The 20,914-nt window shown below is 51.6% G+C and overlaps 2 protein-coding genes across 2 annotated transcripts; both read right to left on the bottom strand.

Annotated features, from left to right (window-relative positions):
* Window positions 1-2,289: 2,289 nt before the first annotated feature.
* On the bottom strand, window positions 2,290-5,253 carry RPP25L (ribonuclease P/MRP subunit p25 like). Its single transcript, XM_052778785.1, has 2 exons — window positions 5,186-5,253; window positions 2,290-3,689 (listed from the first exon to the last, which is right to left on the bottom strand). The coding sequence occupies exon 2, from the start codon at window positions 3,678-3,680 to the stop codon at window positions 3,120-3,122; it is 561 nt and encodes a 186-aa protein (XP_052634745.1). The 5' UTR covers window positions 3,681-3,689; window positions 5,186-5,253; the 3' UTR covers window positions 2,290-3,119.
* A 488-nt stretch (window positions 5,254-5,741) lies between these two features.
* DCTN3 (dynactin subunit 3) lies at window positions 5,742-17,679 on the bottom strand. The gene is made up of 7 exons (XM_052778244.1): window positions 17,546-17,679; window positions 17,308-17,392; window positions 16,241-16,327; window positions 15,527-15,610; window positions 14,842-14,900; window positions 6,856-6,915; window positions 5,742-6,150 (listed from the first exon to the last, which is right to left on the bottom strand). Exons 1-7 carry the CDS (start codon window positions 17,642-17,644, stop codon window positions 6,061-6,063), a joined length of 564 nt encoding a protein of 187 aa, XP_052634204.1. The 5' UTR covers window positions 17,645-17,679; the 3' UTR covers window positions 5,742-6,060.
* Between the last annotated feature and the right edge of the window lie 3,235 nt (window positions 17,680-20,914).

The following is a 20,914-nucleotide window of genomic DNA, read 5'->3' as shown; positions in this document are numbered from 1 at the left end:
CTGCTCCAGCCCCGGGGAAGGAAAGGAAAGCTCCGGCACTGGCGGGTGCCGCAGCACCCAGAAGGGAGAGCTGCCGCAGTCAGCCGCGGGTAACTTTCCAACAGTGAAACAAAAATAAAAATCACTTTGCAGCTTTGATGAGGTGGTGTTAAACATGCTACCGCCACGAGGGAGGCCACGAGGGAGGATTACGCGGGCTGTTTGAGGATCCAGCTCACCGCTAAGAGGGTGTTTTTAACAGTAAACAAACACAAACACATCGCTTGTGGCAATGTCAGAAGCCATCTTATCAGGCACTAGAGCATCTTTCCTTGGCATTTATCGCTAATCTGCTAATTAATCAAGAAAAGCAGTCTCCTCCTTAAGACAAGTGGCATTCCTGAGGGGCCAGTATTGGGACCAGCACTGTTTAACATCTTTGTCGGCGACATGGACAGTGGGATTGAGTGCACCCTCAGCAAGTCTGCTGACAACATCAAGCTATGTGGACCGGTTGACACACTGGAGGGAAGGGCTGCCATCCAGAGGGACCTTGACAGGCTTGAGAGGTGGGCCTGTGTGAACCTCATGAAATTCAACAAGGCCAAGTGCAAGGTCCTGCACATGGGTCAGGGCGATCCCGAGCACAGATACAGGCTGGGAGGAGAATGGATTGAGAGCAGCCCTGAGGAGGAGGACTTGGGGGTGTTGGTTGACCAGAAGCTCAACACGACCTGGCAATGCGCGTTTGCAGCCCAGAAATTGAACCATGTCCTGGGCTGCATCAAAAGAAGTGTGGCCAGCAGGTCGAGGGAGGTGATTCTCCCCCTCTGCTCCGCTCTCATGAGACCCCACCTGGAGTACTGTGTCCAGCTCTGGGGTCCCCAACATAAAAAGGACATGGACCTGTTGGAGCAGGTCCAGAGGAGGGCCACAAAGATGATCAGGGGGCTGGAGCACCTCCCCTGTGAGGAAAGGCTGAGAGAGTTGAGGTTGTTTAGCCTGGAGAAGAGAAGGCTCCAGTGACACTTTATAGTGGCCTTCTGGTACTTAAAGGGGGCCACCAGGAAAGATGGGGAAGGACCCTTTAACAGGGAGCGTAGTCACAGGACAAGGGGTAGCAGTTTTAAACTGAAAGAGGGCAGATGTAGATTAGATGTAAGGAAAAGTTCTTCACTGTGAGGGTGGTGAGGCACTGGAAGAGGTTGCCCAGAGAGGTTCTGGATGCCCCAGCCCTGGAAGTGTTCAAGGCCAGGCTGGACAGGGCTTTGAGCAACTTGGTCTAGCGGAAGGTGTCCCTGCCCATGGCAGGGGGGTTGGAACCAGATGATCTTTAAGGTCCCTTCCAACCCAAACCATTCTATGATTCTGTGATTCACTCTATGTGCGGGAGCAGCAGCTGGTAACAGCACCAAGACAGATCAGAAGAACTCTGCCCCATCCCCAGGTCTCACCTGCTCTGGCACAGCAGAGGTCTGGGCATCTCCTCAACCACCTCGTTAGCTCTGGGGACAACAGCAGGGCAGAGCGCAACAAGACCCAGAAGGGAAGGGGAGGAGGACGAGGCATGTAAACCTGGCACTGCCCCAGCTCGCACCGGGCACTCGGCTCGTGAGAAAGCTCGTGCTGATGCAAGGCAAGGGTGAAGTCATGTCTGTGCAAGTGTCAGGTCACACAGGTAACGCACTGTCTCTCTCCTGCTCCCCCAATTTAAGTAAAAATCCCTTCCTTAAATGCTTGTATTGTTTCCCACTGACTTAACAAAGCAGAGCGTCGGGTCCAACTGGAGCTCACCGACACAGGCAGTGACCCGGGAAGAGTGGGCAGAACAGGCAGCGCTGGCAACACTGAGCAAGCAGGGGCAGTTCCAGCGAGAGCTCAGACTGTCACAGGGAACAGCACTTTCTTCCTGCCCAGCGTTACTTACCAGAGCTGCTCCAGAAGGGAAACTACTGGCAAGAAAAGATGCTTCGTCCTTTGCCTCCCTTGGCAGAATTTGGGCCGACTGTTTTTGAGACTGCAGTTCTAGTTAGTTTAAAAGAACAACAACAAAAAAAAAGCAAAAAGCTTCCCAGAAAAAAACCCCAACCTTGATCTTTCTTGGATATTAAAGGGGAACAGCGAAGGCAGGAAGAAAACCTCCCCCCCTCACATCAGGGTCCATTTACAGTCATGAGAGGAACAAACGTGGAGCAGCAGGTCCTCTCTTCCTCAAGGAAAGCTGAAAGAGCAGAGCTTCAGCCGGCAGCCGCAGCCCAACTGCCAACGCTTTCAGGGTGACCTCCAGTGGGATGAGGAAGACATGACAAATTTCATGTTACATGAAGAGGAAACTTTATTTTAAACCCATCTCTGTGCATTATAAAGGAGAAGAAAAGGGAAAGAACAGGGTCCTTTGGAGCTTACCATTACCACCACCCCAGGGCACTCGTGCAGCTACAGGACTTCAGGGTGGTTACATGATTCGACTCCTGCCACTTTGGCAGAGAGAGGTGTAACCGTCAGCATCACCAAGATGAAAGGAGGACACAAAGGGCACTACGTGCACACGATTGCAGACGGAGTTGTATCCCTGCAGTCCCACATTCAAACCGCCTGACGGGCTTAGCAGATAGACTTTGAAGCACAGAAGAAGTGGCTGACCCAGCCCTGTGCCCCGCTGTCCACTCACATGAGCTCCAGCAATGCAGGTGGCAGCCAGGGAAATCCAAGTCAGGTCCCATCGCTCCTCTGTACCACAAAAGTGGTACATTCCCGTGCCACAAAAGCAGGCACCTGGCATGCACACCTGCTGCATGGGCTGCTGCATGGGCTGCTGCATCGCCCCGAGCAGCTGAAACCCCGCTCAGTGAGCAGCCGCTCGCCAGGGCTCACTGACAAGACATCAACAGTCCTTGCTCAATCAGAGACGCCTCCCGTCTTCCCTGAACCGCAGGCTAAGGACTACAGCCTGGCAGCCTTTGACGAGGGAACTTGTCAAAACACAGTTTCACATAGCTACAATCACATCCATTTTGAAACAGTTAACTTCTCCTGCCCTCCCCCAACAACTCTGCAAGTTCAGCAGCAGCTTTCCAGCTACAGCAGCTGGCTTGTTTCCGTAACTCCCCCAAACTACACCCAAACGTGGTGCCAGTGTCTCAGGACTTGGCACAGGACTCCCCAGGCCCTCCTCCAGTGGACCAAGGGTGCTTTCCCATGCTGCCAGCTCCTCTGCCGCCACCCTTCTTTCTCTTCATTTGGCCCTGGGACTCTGCTTTAAGTGTCTCGATCCAGAAGGCGTCAAAAGAGCCTGGTGCCTGGTACCCCGGCTCCTGAGGATTGAGGGCGTCTTTGCTGAGTAGGACGCATATGGCAGGAATGTTTCTCTTCACTGTCAAGGCATCGAGGCCTGCCTCAGGCACAATGGGTTCCCAGATCTCTTCGATCTGTTTGAAGAGCACTTTGGTGATCTGGTGCAGCTCTTTGAGCCTTCGTTTCATGATTTCCACGCAGGTAATGGTCTTGCTGACAGCCTTGCCTGAGCCAGTGAAAAGGATCTGTCTCACCGATTCCTGCTCCATCTTCCTGATGGCATAGCCCATCAGATTTCTGATTTTGCTGCCGTCCTTCACTTTCATTTCAATAATATCAGGGGGCAGGTCGGTGAAAGGAAGAGGACATGGTTTCTCCACGATTCTGGTCTTCTTATAGTTCTCCATTCTGCAGTGCTGAAAAGGAAAACAGATCCATTAAAAAACTCCCACTATAATTGCTGCACCAAGAAACTCTCACCACAATGAGCTACAACCTCTCCTCCAAAGGGCACTCTGTGCTATCAGAGTTGGAAATCCTGAAAAGGCATATCCAAAAAATCAGCAAGAATGCCCTACTCATGCTGAGGAGTCAGCACGTACCTGCAGCACGAACACTGCCAAAGGGCAGTCTGGGCCCTGACAGGCAGGCGGTGGAAGGAACAAGGCTGGTGTTATGGCAGGATGAAATGAAAAATACAGGCAGTACCCCACAGAAAAGCTGAGAACAAACAGGTGAGCTGAGGTTATCGGGAACAGAAGCCAGGGGGATACCGACCACAGCTGCACCCCGTGAGCTGCACCAGAACACACACGATGAACCCAGGCACAGCTCACCTGCAGCAGCTCACCTGTGTTACAGAAACGGGGTCATGGGGCTCTGAGCCCCGTGACCAGCCAGCCTATGTGAAAGGCCAGGGACTGGCTACGTGATGCAACAGTGCAAGTCACAGAAGAGTCGGCAAGCCAGGGGTTGCAGGCAGGAAATAGGTGGCGAAGAAGCATCCGGACAACAGAAAGGCACACGATGAACCAAAGAAGCTGTCTCCAAAGGAAAGGGAAGGACAGAAAGGTCCAGTCTCATAGCTCCCCTCCCTGCCAAGGCAGGGTCCCTCTACGCACATCCTGACCAAGGCCTGCCTAATCTGCGCAGGGCACCCCTCTCCCCACCACAGAAAGCCCGAGGCGCCCAAGCACGCGGCACTGAGGCTTCGCTGTCTGTAGGCCCGTGAGCCCTGTCTCACACACAGCCGGCAGCCTGTCCCCCATCCCCTGAGGAGACAGGGCAGGTCAACGCCTCCCTCTCGGTACCCAGGAAGCACACGACCTCCACGAGGCCCTCGCCCCCAGCACGGCAGGGGGCCGCCATCGGTGCCCGGCAGCACGGCACGCAGCCTGCTCTGCTGGGCAAGAGCAGCGCCAGGCCTGCGACAGAGGCGGACACCGCTGCTACGGCGGACGGGCGGCAGGGAAGGTCGAACTCCCTGCCGCAGGGGTTAGGAAGGCCAAGACACTGCCGGGGGGCTGCGGTCGGGGCGGGCGAGGGGGGCCGGCGAAGCCACCGCTTTTGGGATGGGGGCGGCGGGTCAGGCTGGTGTCCCAGGGCCTCGGGAAAGGGCCGGCCGCTGCCACAGGGAACGCGCGGCGGGGGTAGGCCAAGCGCCGGCTACCGGGGGAGGAAGAAAGCCGGGCGGCTTGCGCAGGGGCCTGAGGGGAAGGGAGGGGAGGCCAGGCCGCGGCCGCTGCTGCAGCGGCGGGGCGGGCGGGAGGGCGACAGGCCCCACGACGGGGGCCCGCGGGGAGGCCAGGCGCCGCTGCAGGCTCCCGGGAGGAGGCCGGGGTGGGCTCCGTGCGCCCGTGGGGAGGCCGGACATCGCCACGGCGGAGGTTGGGGATGCGGGAGCAGCTCTCACCTGCCGCCGCCTCGGCTCGACCCTCGCCGATAAAATGGCGGCGGGCGCCCATCGCGCGCAGGCGCCAGGGCGGGCGGGCGGGCGGAAGGAGGGAGGGAGGCGGAGCGCAGCACCCCGGCCCCGCCCCCGTCACAGCGCCTGGGCGCTGCGGTGGGCGGGGCGGGGCGTCGCGGTGGGCGGGGCCCGGGCGCCGTGAGCCTCGGCGGCCAGCGGGTCAGAGCCGCCCGGGGATCGCGACCCCCCGCGTCCCCGTCCCCCCCTGCGGCGGTCACGGGCGGCGTCTCCCTGTGCGCCCCACGCAAGGACGCGGCTGAGCTGCTGCTGAAGCGTCCTCGAAGTACCCGCTGTTAGCACACCGAGAGGAAGGTCGGGTTCCCAGGCCGGGCCCGGGGGCCCAGCAGAGCCTCCCGGGCAGCCGGAGGAAGGGAGCGGGGCCGAGCGCTGTGCCGCGGCCCGGGGAAGGCTGCGGGTCTGGAAGGGATTTACCGGCCCGTGGAGGGACGGTCTGCGCGCGCCAGGAGGAGTCCTTGGACCCAGGGAGGCACAGACAACACAGTCAGCACTGCAGGACTTTACTACGCTCCCCAGTAAGAGCAGAAAGGGAGTTTAAAATACATTACAAACCAAAACATGTTTTGGGGAAGTGCAAGATTTGCAAACAGTGGCATATGAAGGAGTAGAGTGGCTTCGATTTGGGGCCGACAGCTCAGCTGTAGAGCCAGGGTGCTCCCCGAGAGCCTGTGATGTCGCTTGCAGCATGCTCGCGCCAAGTGGGAAGGTGCTGAGACAGTGGGGTGCAAGCTGTGCTGCAGCCTCTCCAGAGAGACCCACGGCCAGCAGGGTCCCCGGGGTTCTCCACGCTCCCGGCTCTGCCATCAGTCTGCCACAGGCTTCACTTCCTTGGCCATTTCCAGCTGTTTCAGTATTTCATTCCACTGGACAAACTGCTTGGAGAGAAGCAGGGCCTGGACGTGACTCATAAGGAAAGAGATGTCGAAAATGCAGGGAAGAAACCAAGGTCAGAGTGCCCCGACAGCACTGTTACAACCCCGATTCCTTGGGAGAGGAAGCAGCCCAGGGCACCAGGCTGTAGGAAGCCTGCGCAGACTCACACCATGCAGGCACTGAGCCACTACACAGCACCAAACACCGATGGGCATCCAGGAGGCACTTCTGAACACCGCGTAGCACTGCGTTTCAAGGGGCTTTCTACAGAAAAGAGCAGAGCTCCCCTACCCACCGCAGTTTTAGGATGTGTCTCAGCACCGGCATCCTACACAGCTAGGACTAGCCACTGTTTGGCTCAGGCAGGTCGCAGGGACCAGCAGTCACCTGACAGAGATGCCAGTGCACCTCTGGCCAGCGCGAGCTCTGGACTAGCACGCAGGCTGCGCCGCTGCGTTGTGCCGAGCTGCACTGTGAGCCGATCCAGCACAGGGGCTCTGGCTCGCAGGTGGCACCCTGCCCTTCCCTCCTCAGGGGAAGGCCGGGCAGTTTTGGCCCTCGGCTCCACTCCCGAGAGTAGTACGACAGGGACATGGGTGTCACCATGTCAGAAGGGGCACTGCCCATCAAGCCCAGGGCTGGGGATCCAACAGTATGGGATGGGGGAGGCAGCCCAGGAGACATGTGGGCAGTTCAGCTGTGTCAGGCCAAGGGTCAAAGGATACCGTTTTGTTGTAGTCTTCGAGGAGTGCCTTGACAGCGTTGGTGAGATCATGACGCTGTTCCTGTGGAGAGGGAAGCCACAGTGAGTGAGCAATAAATAAGGTGAAGGCCATCTGTCCTCCCAGTCCCTGACAGCATGGGGGGAAACTCATCCAAGGCCAGTACTGAGATTAGAGCTCAGACGCTGGCTCTGGCCACTCATTGCAGCCAGAAGGGCTTCAACAGTCAAGGGGAAGGTTACGAACACCCGTGCTGATGAAGCATCAAAGCCCCTGGGTGTAAAAGGAACTAGGCCTTAAGCCTTACTGTTTCTAAGACTATTCATATTAGACATATAACTAATGATTAGAAATTGGTTTAGACATGATTAATAGAATGCAGGTGCTTATAAAACAATATGCATAAGCTGCTTATTTGTCCTATGTGTCTCCCCCTCCATGGCTGGCTTGAAACCCAGTCAAGCTAAATCAACAGAAGAAGGATCATACATCTTACACCTAAGACATGGGAGTAAGTGATTAACTTTAGAACAAGATAAATGAATAGAATAGCCTGAGTGATCTTCAGAAATTCAAAGGTGATCTTTGATGTGTAAGAAGATAAGTGATTGTGGTGACCGAAGACCTTCTGCCTACGACCACTAACTTCAGAAGAACCGGGACACGAGAACTGATGAGATGAGATGATGAATGATAACGACATGGGAACAGAGATCGACTGGAAAATTACAAAGACTTTGGACTGGGACAATGGGTGGTAAAAAGGTATATAAGATTGGGAAATTTTTGGAAGGTTGCCGTTCACTGCGGTGGTGGCCCAACTCTTGAGTTGTTAATAAAGCAAACCTAGAGGGACCCACGATTGAAAATTCTTTAGCAGAATTGGCGACCCAGATGGGACTCTAGGACACAAGAGAGAAAGAGAGCAACTGCGTATTTCTCTGGACAAACCTGTTACCAACACTCACTTGACGGCAGAAATAATCAGGGGAGTTCACCTAAGAGACTTGGGCACGGGTAATTCAGATAAAATTATGCTGGGAAACTCTTGTGTTTAAACTTGCATAAAAAATATTAAGAAAGATGGGGTCAGCACCCAGCGTTGAAAGGGGGATGCCCCTTGCTGAGGTTTTAGAAAATTGGAAAAAGATACCCTTGGCACAGACATTGCAAAAAAGGAAATTGATAATATTGTGCCAAGAGGAATGGCCATTCCTGATGAGAAATAGAGGAGGAGGGCCAATGGACGAGCGGCCTTCTAAGGGAACATTTAAACCCCATAAGCAGAAGTTTTTGAGAATGATTTTGGAAGACTCCAGAAGTCAAGATATTGATTATTGGTATATTTGGTATAATTGGGCACAACAAAGGAGGAAAACTCCCTTGTTGAAAATGAGGAAAAGTTTACTTTCCTCAGCCCCTGAGGCTGAGGAAACTGAGCTTTTCTCTAAGGGTGTTGGCATCTACCCAATGCGTTTGGACTACATCCCAAACCCAAGAGCAGGTCCAGGTGCGCCTGCTGAAGTTCCTGCAGTAACTGCAGTAATGAGGCATGAACCTTGGAAACAAGGTGATTTAGTAGCTTGGCAGTTGAAGATGCCTCGGCTGCGTGATGATGCTGAAAAATGTGTTCAATTGTTATTGGGAATTGTCACTGATTATACCCCTAATTGGAATGATATGAGGAGTCTGCTGCAAGAATTATTTCAGGCAGAGGAAAGAGAAAAGATTTTTCAAAAGGATAGAGAAATTGCTCAGAGAGGCCAGGGGTTAAACCCATGGCCTGAACAAGATCCGGAATGGAATCTCGCAACCACAGAAGGAACTAGGGCTCACCGAGCTGCCATTCAACAATTAATAGAAGCAGTTCGCCAAGCTGGTGAGAGAGTAACTAATTGGAACGCAGGCAGGTTTTAGAATGTAGGCAGAGACCTGATGAACATCTGAGTCATTACTGGGGACAACTGAAGGCAACTTTATCGAAATATGGGGGCATGACCTGTGACAATTTCTAGGAGCGTTTAGCTATCAGTGTTTTTGTAGATCAGTCTGCTCCAGACATAAGTAAATATTTTAAGAAACATATGCCAGGCTGGCAGGGTGAGACATTAGCTAAAATTCTAAGTATCGCTGCCTTTGTTTTTGACAGAAGAGCTGAAGAAAGACAAAAGCAGGAAGAAGAGAAATTAAAAATCGAAAGAAAGCAAGAGCGGAAAGAGAAGGAGAGAGAAATTGGACTGTTAGCTGCAGCAATTACTCAGAATTTTAACTCACAATTGAGAGGTTGGGGATTTTCTCCGGGGAGATTTAGGGGAAGAGGGGGGCAAAATAGAGTTCCCCCTGTTTCCCAACATGCTAACTCTTTAGAGTGTTTTTATTGTGGAAATTTAGGACATATGCAAAGAGAGTGTCCACCGAGACCTGTTGCAACCCGAGGAGGACTTCCACCTGCCCAACCCCCACAACCTCACTCGCAGTAAAGAATGGTACTCCTCTTCTCTGGAAACTAAAAGAGCAATGGAACCTGTCAGAATCAAGGTAGATGAGCGTGGTCAGATTTCTGCAAAGGTAAACGGTATTCTTGTTACTTTCCTAGTAGATACGGGAGTGACATTGTCTTTGTTAAATTTTGAAATCCCCCAGATGTCAAATGAAGCTGTGATAATACCGGGGGTGGTGGTGGAAGAGATAAAATATTTGTCTACTCCTCTACCAGTAGTCTTGAATGGAAAATTAGTCTGGGGAAGATTTGTAATTTCTCCAGACTCTCCTGTTTCCCTTCTGAGACGAGACGCCTTGCAGGAATTTGGCATGTTTATCTCTTTGGCACCTACAGGGATCCGATTAATTGTAATGGGTTCTGAAGTAATCCAACTTAAAGAACAAAAACGTAGTGATTCAAAAATACCACCCGAATTAGCTGGAGTTCCCAGAGAACTTTGGAGTACATCAGGAGATGAAGTAGGATTATTGAGATCTGCTGAACCTGTTGTGATAAAAACAAAAGGAGGGACTCCTCCTTCAATTTGGCAATATCCAACTATAAATGAAGCCATTCCTAGCATTGAAAAACAAATTGTGCATTTCTTCAAAAAGGGGATTTTGAAAGAATGCCGTAGTCCCTATAATACCCCAATTTTGCCAGTGAGTAAACATAGGACAGGTAAGGATGGAGATCCTGAATATAGATTTGTTCCAAGATTTACAAGCAGTGAACGAGCATGTAATTGCTCCACTCCCTGTGGTGCCGGATCCTAGTCTGATTTTAACCCAGATTCCAGTCTGGGTGCAGTATTTCACAGTGCTTGACCTTACCAGAGCTTTCTTTAGTATCCCAATTGCTGAAAAAAGCCAACCAATTTTTGCCTTTACTTGGCAAGGGAAACAACTTACTTGGACCAGACTACCGCAAGGTTTTACCAGTTCACCAACGATTTTTTCTCAGATTTTGAAGAATGATTTACAAGATTTAGTTTTTCCAAATAAATCGATCTTGGTGCAATATGTTGATGATTTGTTATTGGGAAGTAAAACTGAGAATGACTGTATTTGAGATACCGAGTATCTGTGTATCCAACTTGTTAAAAAGGGACACCGTGCATCTCCATCTAAATCGCAGTTTTGCAAACAGCAAGTAAAATATTTGGGATTTATATTAAAGCCCGGAGTACGGGAAGTAGACCCTGAAAGAGTCCAAGCAATTCAAGAAACTCCGAGACCAGTGACGAAAAAACAGCTGAGAGGATTTTTAGGACAGGTAGGATTTTGCTGTCCTTGGATCCCGGGATTCAGTGAAATACCTAAACCTCTGCACGAACCCACTCGAAATGAGGAAATAGAACCAATTGCTTGGGGCACTGAGAGGGAGAAAGCCTTTCGTACTTTAAAGGCTGCACTCATCTGCCCCAGCGTTAGGGCTTCCTGATATTCAAAACCTTTTAAATTATATTGTGATGAAGCAAAAGGGGTTGCAAAGGGAGTCTTAGTACAAACTTTAGGACTGCATGAGAGACCTGTTGCTTATTTTTCTTCTACATTGGACCCAGTGACTAAAGGAACTCCTTTTTGTATCAGAGCAATAGCAGTTGCAGTTGAAATGGTTGAGAAAACCAGAACAATTGTTTTAGGACATCCACTAACTGTTTGTGTACCCCACGAGGTAGAAATTTTGTTAAAGCAATATGCGGAGAAAGCTTTGTCTCCACAACAGGCACATAGATATGACATAATTCTTTTATTGGCTGATAATTTGAAACTGGAAAGGTGCAATACTTTAAACCCTGCAACTTTAATGCCTTTACCCTCTGATGGAGAAAAAGATAACCACAATTGTGTTTATCTCGTAAGTGAGACCAGCAAGCTGCGAGATGACCTGAGAAATCAACCTTTAGATAACCCTGATTTGAACCTCCTCACGGATGGCTCATCTTACTATGAAGAAGGCTGAAGATGTACCGGTTTCGCAGTCACCACAGAAACACAGGTACTGTTGGCTGGATCTTTGCACCTTTAGGTGCACAAGGAGCAGAAATAATTCCTCTAACTGAAGCTGCTAAATATGCAACTGGAGTAAGAGTTAACATTCATACAGACTCTAAATATGCCTTTGGTGTATGTCATGCTATGGGGGCTTTATAGAAGGAAAGGGGTTTTCTGACTTCGGCGGGAAAAACTGTTGCCCATGGACAACAGATCAAAGACCTCTTAGAAGCAATCCAATTGCCCTCTGAAATATCTGTGATCTATATAAAGGCACACACTCAGAGACAAGACATGATCGCAAAGGGAAATTCTCTAGACAACCAAGCCACTAGAGCAGCAGCACGACAGGTTGTGTCCGTTATGTCTCTGTTACAACATGAAATAACATTTGAGCTCCCAGACTTGAATAACCTATATGAAGACCTCCCTGAAGAAGAAAAACAACAATGGACTCGGCTGGGAGCCCACCGGCGAGAAGGGCAGTGGATTCTGAATAACAAACCTTTCCTTCCAGAAACGTATTTATTACCGATAACACGGTGGCACCATGAGAGGACCCATGGGGGACCAGAGAGCCTAGCGCTCCGAATCCAGAGACTCTGGGCAGCCCCGGGAATTTATGCAGCAGCAAAAAGAATTTGTGAAGGATGTAAGCTTTGCAGACAATATGCCTCAGTGCAAATTAAACCTCCCAGTGGGAAAAGACCTCTAGCCACCTTTCCTTTTCAAAAACTCCAAATTGATTATGCAGACATACCAAAACCAATGGGGTACTCTTACATGTTAGTGATTGTTGATCAGCTATCAGGATGGGTGGAAGTTTTCCTGACTAGGAAAAATCATTCTAAGGCAGTAGTAAAAGCCTTACTGGAAGAAATCATTCCAAGGTATGGGGTTCCTGAAGTAATTGACTCAGATTGAGGGAGTCATTTCACAGCTGCTATCCTGATTCAGATTTATAACTCTTTGGGGATTTTTAATAAATGTCATACTCCACATCATCCCGAATCATCCGGTCAGGTAGAACAAATGAATAGGATATTAAAGGAGAAATTAGTAAAAGTTTGTAAACAGACGGGTTTGAAATGGCCTGAGGCCCTAAATTTAGTTTTGTGGGATATTAGGAATACTCCAAGGCAACCAATTGGAGTTTCTCCGGCTGAGATCCTTTTTGGGAGAATACTTGCTGTTCCAGGTGCCAGCAAAGACTAGCCTCTTGGATGGAGATGAACAGGTAACACAATACCTTTTGTATCTGCAAAATTCTTTTTTCCAAATGCATAACCATGCCTATTGGTATCAGGGAATAAGCCCTGAAATCCAAGTTCATGATATACAGCCAGGGGACAAAGTTTATATAAAGAATTTCAAAAGAAAAAACAGATTTGAACCAAAATGGGAAGGACCTTATACTGTTCTACTAACTTCTTTTTATGCCATCACGGTATCTGGGAAACAAAATTGGATCCATCATTCGCATGCCCGCAAAGAATCTGAAACGTAATGGACAATTGTAAAGTATTATTTCTTTTTGTACTAGTTTGTATTTCACCCTGGATTGACACCTTGTGGACAAAATTTGCATTGCAATATCGAGATGCCTGTACCAATAGAACTGTTATTATATATAGTGATCGTTCTTTTCAACTTTCAGGCCAAATCACAGGCCTACAGGAAAAGCCTGGACAGGTCATTTTTTCGGCTAGTTATCCGAAGACCAGACAGAGAGACCCTATTTACCTGCTTTTTAATTTTCTCGAATTCTGTGCTAATGTTAGAAGTAGACTTGATGATTCATGGGATACTTGGTCATTTGTTAGATGGTTGATTCCGGCTCTAGGAGTAAGTGAATTGGAGAAAGCAGTCTTCAATGTCTCTGGAGAAATTGAAAAATCAGCAAATTCAGCTGCTCATGGACTTTCCACTCTCCAGAAAGAGGTAACTGAACTTTCAAAAATGACTATTCAAAACCAAATGGCCTTAGACATGATTCTGGCTTCACAAGGTGGAGTTTGTACTGTCCTAACTACCAGTTCCTGTATGTATACTGATCGATCAGAAGAATTAATGACAGATGTCCAGAAAATTTGGGAGGTTAGTGCCACAATGCAACAAATTCAAAGAGATGACACATCTTGGGGATTTTCTGACTCATCCTCTTGGTTAACGTCTTGGTTTCCAAATTTGACTACTTGGGTGAAAAAACTAATTGTAATAGTCCTTCTTGTTATAATCATAGTAGTATGTGTGATTGTTTTGTTTCAGTGCTGTGTAGGTTGTAACTCTAGGATAGTATAGAAGATAGAAAGACAAATGTGGAGTTATCAATAGGATCGCAGGAGTGTGATGAAAAACAAAAGGAGGGAATTGTAAAAGAAACTAGCCTTAAGCCTTACTGTTTCTAAGACTATTCATATTAGACATATAACTAATGATTAGAAATTGGTTTAGATATGATTAATAGAATGCAGGTGCTTATAAAACAATATGCATAAGCTGCTTATTTGTCCTATGTGTCTCCCCCTCCATGGCTGGCTTGAAACCCAGTCAAGCTAAATCAACAGAAGAAGGATCATACATCTTACACCTAAGACATGGGAGTAAGTGATTAACTTTAGAACAAGATAAATGAATAGAATAGCCTGAGTGATCTTCAGAAATTCAAAGGTGATCTTTGATGTGTAAGAAGATAAGTGATTGTGGTGACCGAAGACCTTCTGCCTACGACCACTAACTTCAAAAGAACCAGGACACGAGAATTGATGAGATGAGATGATGAATGATAACGACATGGGAACAGAGATCGACTGGAAAATTACAAAGACTTTGGACTGGGACAATGGGTGGTAAAAAGGTATATAAGATTGGGAAATTTTTGGAAGGTTGCCGTTCACTGCGGTGGTGGCCCAACTCTTGAGTTGTTAATAAAGCAAACCTAGAGAAACCCACGATTGAAAATTCTTTAACACTGGGCCTGCACAACTGCCTGCCTCTCCTCAGCATCCATGCTCTGCTTTTGCCCCAGAATGGAAACTCACAGCAAAATGCTGAAAGGGGGCACAAGGCTCTGCCCAGGCTACTCACTGCCAGCTCCAGGAGCACTCAAATGAGGAAGGAAAGGCTGAAGTGACAAGGTGACAGTATCAACAGCCTTCCAGAGACTACGACACTGGAAGAGCGCAATGCTTTACCTCAGTGTCCCAGTGAAAGGGAGAACACCAGCTGGTTAAACCCACTGCTGCTTATTGTCACTCAAACCTCTGTTTTGAGCGGGGTTATGGTAGGCACAGCGCTTTTCTAACTCAGACTCAGTTGTCAGAAATCCTGGCTACTTCCCCCCCAAAGTGCTTAAACTGCTTTAGGACTGTAGTATGAATATCCTGGGATTGAAAAAACCTGCTATAAATGAGCAATTCAAGCAATTGCAAATACGGGGGTGTCAGTACAGCCACTGACAAATGGTTCCTCCTCCCTGCTCATCAAGACCGTCAAGAATATTCACGCTACCTGTTGCTGTATGTGGATTTGAGAGAGTCGCTGTAGTTTGGCTGCGTGGTCAGGAACGGCTGAAAGCACAGAAGAGAAATGCATTTTGTTTGTTTTACAGCACATGGGATTAGTTTCCACAAGCACATCACAGCATAATTCCACTCACTGAATGCAAGTGCCGCACACCACAAACACACCTTTTAAATGATAACACCCTCCCCCCCCAGCTACCCTGTACATTAAATACCAAGTTTATCTGCTAACTCCTTCTGGATGGCAAGAGTTAGGGATACCCGTAGTGAGGGTTAGTCAAGAACTACATCAGAGTAAACTACTTGGATGAATGCTATGACAAGCAATTAAAAAGGCATCTCTACCTATGCCAGGAACTGGGATGTTCTGGACATAAAAGAGCTCATCGGCAGGAATGGGCTGCTGGTCACCACCCTCTCTGCCCAGCTGCTCTCTCTAACCTGCTCCCTGACCTTCTCTTATCACCTCTTGACCTTGCATGGGACATTAGAGCAACATGAGGGAGGAGCAGACATATCACTAAGTTTGTACCTACTTTACTCACACCGGGTTGTGCGCTTAGCTGTCCTCTCCTCTAGTCTGAGGCTCAAGAAAAAAAAAAAGAAAACAGGATAGGCAACAGCTTGCGGGGTGGCATGTGCAGCTCAAACTTGCAGAAGAACATGCATACCTTGGATACTGGCACCGTCCAAGATGGGCTGGAGGTTCTTCACCTGCTCCAGAAGGGCTGCTCGGGAAGGAATAACCTGCTCCTCTGGTTGGGGAGGGACAAGAAGCAACATCAGTAAATACAAGACGCTACTTTGGCTTTTCACAAATACTGGTGAGGTAACTTTTCCAGCTGATCTAGCTATACAGAAAGGGGCTTGTTTATGACTTTATTTAGACTTTTGTGTTGCTCATCCCTGGATCTTGGTTCACACCAGTTTGAGGCAGGAGAATCTCCACCAAGTTTCATTCTCAGACTATATCAACACAAGGCTGAACCAAATTCTTTGGGGCAAAAGTGGTAGAACACAAGGCTAGAAGGTATTTAAAATACATCCAAAAGTCTTCCATTTTTGTCACAGCCTAGAGAGTATTGGAAGTTGGGCGAGGAAAACTGTTCTAGCTCCATTTTTTCTTTTCAACCTTTTATTAATTCAGGGTTAAAGTGATCAACACTAAAAAGACAGAACCGATAAAACTGCAGCATGGACACGCATAAGGGAGCGCTAAGGGGGACAGACAACCTTATACAAACAATCTCTGATAGCTCTGAAGAGGGTGCCTTGCCAGATCTTTACAACTAAAGAAAAGAAATCCATCCCAATGCAGCTTAGGTAAAAGACAACTTTTGCAGGGCTAAAAAAACTCCCCTGTCTCCTCTCATTTCATGCCATACCTGCCAAGATGAACTGCAGCTTCATGGCATCTGGAACAGCCATTCTGTCAATGTACTGAGGGTCAAGGTATTTTATTACATCTTCAACTAGAGTGAAAAATAGGTTTGGAGACAAAAAGTAGGAGAGACGTTACTGCATTTACAAATGCCATTTTGCCCTATGCCATACTTCAGGTTACTTTGTAAACACTGCCCACTTAGGGTCATTTTTTTTCAGATTCATGAATTTCTGTAGCACTTGAAAGTATCTGACGTTGGAACACGGTGACCAAGAACTGACACATGGCTCAAGCCAAATAACTGCTTTGTTACAGACACCTGCAACACTTGTTTTTTATTTGGACAACGATATTAAAGGTGAGTGAAATCTGCTACTTCTTGCCCTCGAAACAAAACCAGCCAATAGCCCTCCATCCTGGTCCTTAAAATCATCTACAAATACACCGTTTACATTTTTATACTGAACTGCCACCATGGCTTTGGGCCACAATGACCCTCCCTATGCAGCCTGCTCCTTCTGCAATACCAGACAGCAAAACTTGGCCAAGAGATGGCTTTGCAGGACAAGGTACCGGTCCTGGTGTCTGGTCCCAATATCCCCCAGTTTGGAGGCAGCTCCTCAGAGCCGTCCACCAGTGGCTGCGTGTGATCCTTACTGCTCCCACCACACACAGAGGGGAAAGCTGATCTAGTGTGCCTGAGTAGTCCAAGTGTGCAAGAAGTCATTTCAGAAGGTCATGCTCCAACAACCTTCAAGGGCTGCATTTCAGGTGGAGCAAATCACTGCACTGATACAGGTGGACAGCAAGCAAATAACAGGTTGCAGCGGCCCGTTCCCCACCCCCAACAGCTGAGTGCGAGAATCGCGAGCAGAAAGACCTCACTCAGTTACTTACTTCTCTGCCAAATATGCAAAAACAACAGCCCAAAATCAAAGGGGCTCACACGGGGAGGGGGCGGGGGGGGGATTTTTGTTTAGAGGGGCAAAACGTCCAAAACACACGGGGGTTTCGAGCTCCCCCAGCCCCCGATTCCTCCCGGTACTCCCCGTCCTCGAGGCCGCTCACTTTTCTTAAACAGGATTTTGATCCTCTCCCTCTTGCCGGCGATATTGCTCAGCGTCACCTGCACCTTCACCAGCTCGTCCGCCACCTGCAGGGGTTACAGAGGAAGGGGACGGGCCTGTCAGACCCGGCCGGGCCTGGGCCTGGGCCTGGGCCTGGGCCTCGGCCTGGGCCTGGCATCCCGACGGCCGGCCAGAGCCATCCCCCGGTAGCTCCGGGCTCCCCCACCCCACCCCGGCACCTTGCGCAGCCCGCAGGCCCTGTCACCGCCGACGACGCGCCGCTCCAGCTCCTCCAACCGCCACTGCAGCCGCTTCAGCTCCACCGCCCTCTCCGCCATCTTGCCGCCGGCCGGAAGGAGCCGCCCGCCGCTTCCGGCCCGCCCCTCCCCGTTGCCACGGAGGCGCGTTGCTAGGGGCCGCCGTCGCCGTGGAGACGGAGGTCGCCGGGGCGGGAAAGGGTGGCGGGGGCGGCGGGGGGGGGGAATGGCGGGGGGGGGCGGGAGGTGCGAAGCCCCTCTCGGAGGCAAGGAGGGGAGGCTGCAGGCGGTCGATGGTGATTTGCACTGCAGAGGGAGGTGTGCAGGCCCCCCCCTCCGCCCCCCCCCCCCGCCACCCCGGCGGTCGATGGCCGCTTCATTCCGGCGTGGTCCTCCAGGAAAGAGGCGGCTGGGTATATTAAAAGAAATTGATATAGCGATCTATGGGCCGTGCGGATGCAGGGCCTTTGAAATCCAGGAGGCTGCCGCGGGCTTTCCCCCAGGCCTCAGTCTGCCCGGGTTCACCTTTCTCCTATCGACCGCTGCAGGTGACGCTCAGGAAAACATGAGGCACTAATGAATGCAGCAGCCAACCCCAGACCCACCACTGCCTGCAGCTGGCACTCGCAACTGCAGGCATCTCTCTAAGGCACGAGATGAATTCATGGCAGCAGCATGCACCACAGCGAAAAGCCCGGAGACTTTCCAAACTGCAGACGGAGAAGTTCAGGAGTCTTCAAAGCACCTTGCGGTGTTGCCTGCTCCCCAGGGCTCAGCCTGCCACTGCCCTGTCCATCGTGCCCATGTAACCTCAGCGGTGTCAGAGCTGTCCCAGGCTGGAGGGCAGTCTCTGTCCCTCATGGGCTGTGAGCACGGGACTGGGTGTTGCACCGCTATGCCCCAGAGAACACCCAGTCAATGTCCCAAGCCAGGCTCTTAGGTCAAAACCACCTGCTAATAGCGAGTACTTTGTTAGCATAGCTGGCAATGGGGGCTGGATGGCTTTGGGGACCCTCCCAGTTCCTTTTGCCAAGAGCAAAACCCACTACGCCCTGAAAAAGCTTTGTCCTTCTAGATGTGTTCCCACAGGGAGTTGTACAGGGCTTCCAGGCTGTAGGAGGGAGTTGTGGGGTGTCCAAGGGCCCCAGCAACCTCTATGGCCCCCCAGATCTCCCTGGAGAAGATGTGCAGAGCACTTGGGCAGGCAGGAGGAGCCAGCTGAGGCTTCGTGTGCTCTGCCTTTTTTCCCAGGGATCGATAGCTGGGCTGTGGAAGAGGGATCTTCAGAGGGGAAGAGCAGCGCTTTGTTCCACAAAGGAGATAAATAGAAATGGCTTCATTAGCAGAAGTGGGTGGGGGGCTGCAGAAGCGGCTGGGGGCTGCGCACACAATGCTGATCTGTGTTTAGAGGTACTGGGTCTACCGCGGCCAGTGCCCAGCATGATGGGCAATGCCCACGAATACACAAATGCATGTGCTAGAGGGTCACAGATCACCCACTTCCCCAGTGTGAGAAATTCAGGCAGTCCTAGGACTCAAGCAATGGGGGGCTTTGGGATCGGAGGACATCCACCTTTTAGAGTCCTATCCAGCCTGTGAGACTTGGAATGGGGCTGAAGCCACAGCACTGGCTGCCCACAGCCCAGAAGAGTGTGCAGCGAATCTGCCCCCCTGCTCCTTGGGGCTGAGAGGATGCCTTCAAACCCATCCCCATCCCTGGAGCCTGTGGTGGCACACCGATGCCATGGCCGCCTGCCAGCACTGAGGCCGGATCCAGCGCTCCTCCTGCTAGGCTGGATCATCCCCGCATCCCTCCCGCTCAATTACAGGCCCTGCAGGATGCGGGAAGCGGGCATCGATCAGGGCTGGTTACTCAGGTGACAGCAGCTGTGTCCCCGAGCCCCCCAGGGAGCGTGGCATCACACATCACCCCCTGAGCTGCGTAAGGAGTGGGGATGCGGGCCTGCGTGTGTCTTCCTGGGTAGCAGGGTCCCTGGCGCTCGATGAGCTGTGGACAGCGCTGCCGGGCAGTGACAGGGGACATGAGACCCCAATTAAGGCTGCATCGATCCCACTCTGGCTCTGCTTGGCGTGCTGTGCTGTGGCCGCAGGAGTTCTGTGCCAGGGCTTAGCTGTCTCGCACCCTGGCACACCTACCCCGGAACAAACACCCTGGGACTATCTTGCAGCCTGGGGCACACACAGACACACTCAGAAACACACAGGCATAGAGGGAAACGCCACTGCGGCCCGGTGCACGCAGACACACACGCACATGCACAGGAAGCCCTGCTGCAGGCTGGTGCGCACAGACACACTCTCACACACACTCACGCACACACACACAATCCCACGTTCGCAGACCCCCTCACTCCCATACCCACCTACAGGGCCCCCCTGCCCGACCCCTCGCGGGGCAGCCCTAGGGTCCTCCGCAGGGGTCCCGTGGCTCCCCCCGCCGTGTCCCCAACATGTCCCCACCGTGTCGTGTCCCCTCCTCCCCCCGCCCCGTGTCCGTCCCCCCCCGTGTCCCCCCGTGTCCCCGCTCCGATGCCGGGTCCGGGGCGGGCAGAGCCGCTGCAGCACCCTGGACAGCGCCCGCGCCGCCTGGCTGGGCCCGGGAGTCCGGGCTGGGGGTGTCCCGGGGGGGGCTGGGGGTGTCCTGGGGGGGGGCTGGGGGTGTCCCCGGGGGGTGACCTCTGAAACGGGAGGCTCTATCCCTTTGGGTGCCGGGGACCTGGCTTCGTGGGTGCCGGGGTGGGCCCGTCCTCATGGCTGCAGTTGGTGGGGGTGTCTGTCCCCATGGGAGCCCCCCCTGTGCCTCTTCGTATGTATGGGTGGCTGCATGCGTGTGCAAGCGCATGTGCAGGCGCGAGCACGTGCGTTCGCACACATATGTGCCAGTGTGACTGCGCGTGAGCATGCATGCCACTGAGTTTGCACGGGGGAGCACAAGTGATCTGAGTGTATTAAGCGTGGCGACTTAGCTGCCCGCACGTCTCCAGGCTTTCCCATGTGCACCCATCTACGCACCTGTGAGCAGCCATGTGTGTGCCTGTGTCTCCCAGCTCCAGCTGGGTCACCCGTGCCCTCTCTGGGTGCTGCCCGGGTGCCAGGCTGGCCCAGCACTGCTTGCGTCTTGCTGGGTGCAACCTCACAGCCCCATGGCCATGGCCTTAGCAGCCCCATGGCCATGCTCCTTGCCTGGCACCGGCAGCCTACCGGGGTCCCCACCCATGGGTGAGCTGCCACTGGGCAGCTTGTGGGGCCAAGCAGCCCCAGGGCCTGGCTGGCACGGCTGGAGTTGGTGCCCAGGCTGATCCAGCCCATGCTTGAGGGCTCTGGTGGGTG

This window comes from Harpia harpyja, chromosome Z (genome assembly GCF_026419915.1).
Source record: "Harpia harpyja isolate bHarHar1 chromosome Z, bHarHar1 primary haplotype, whole genome shotgun sequence".
Lineage (NCBI taxonomy): Eukaryota > Metazoa > Chordata > Aves > Accipitriformes > Accipitridae > Harpia > Harpia harpyja.
Note: the sequence above shows the minus strand (reverse complement) of the source record. Positions and strands in the feature narration are given on the sequence as shown.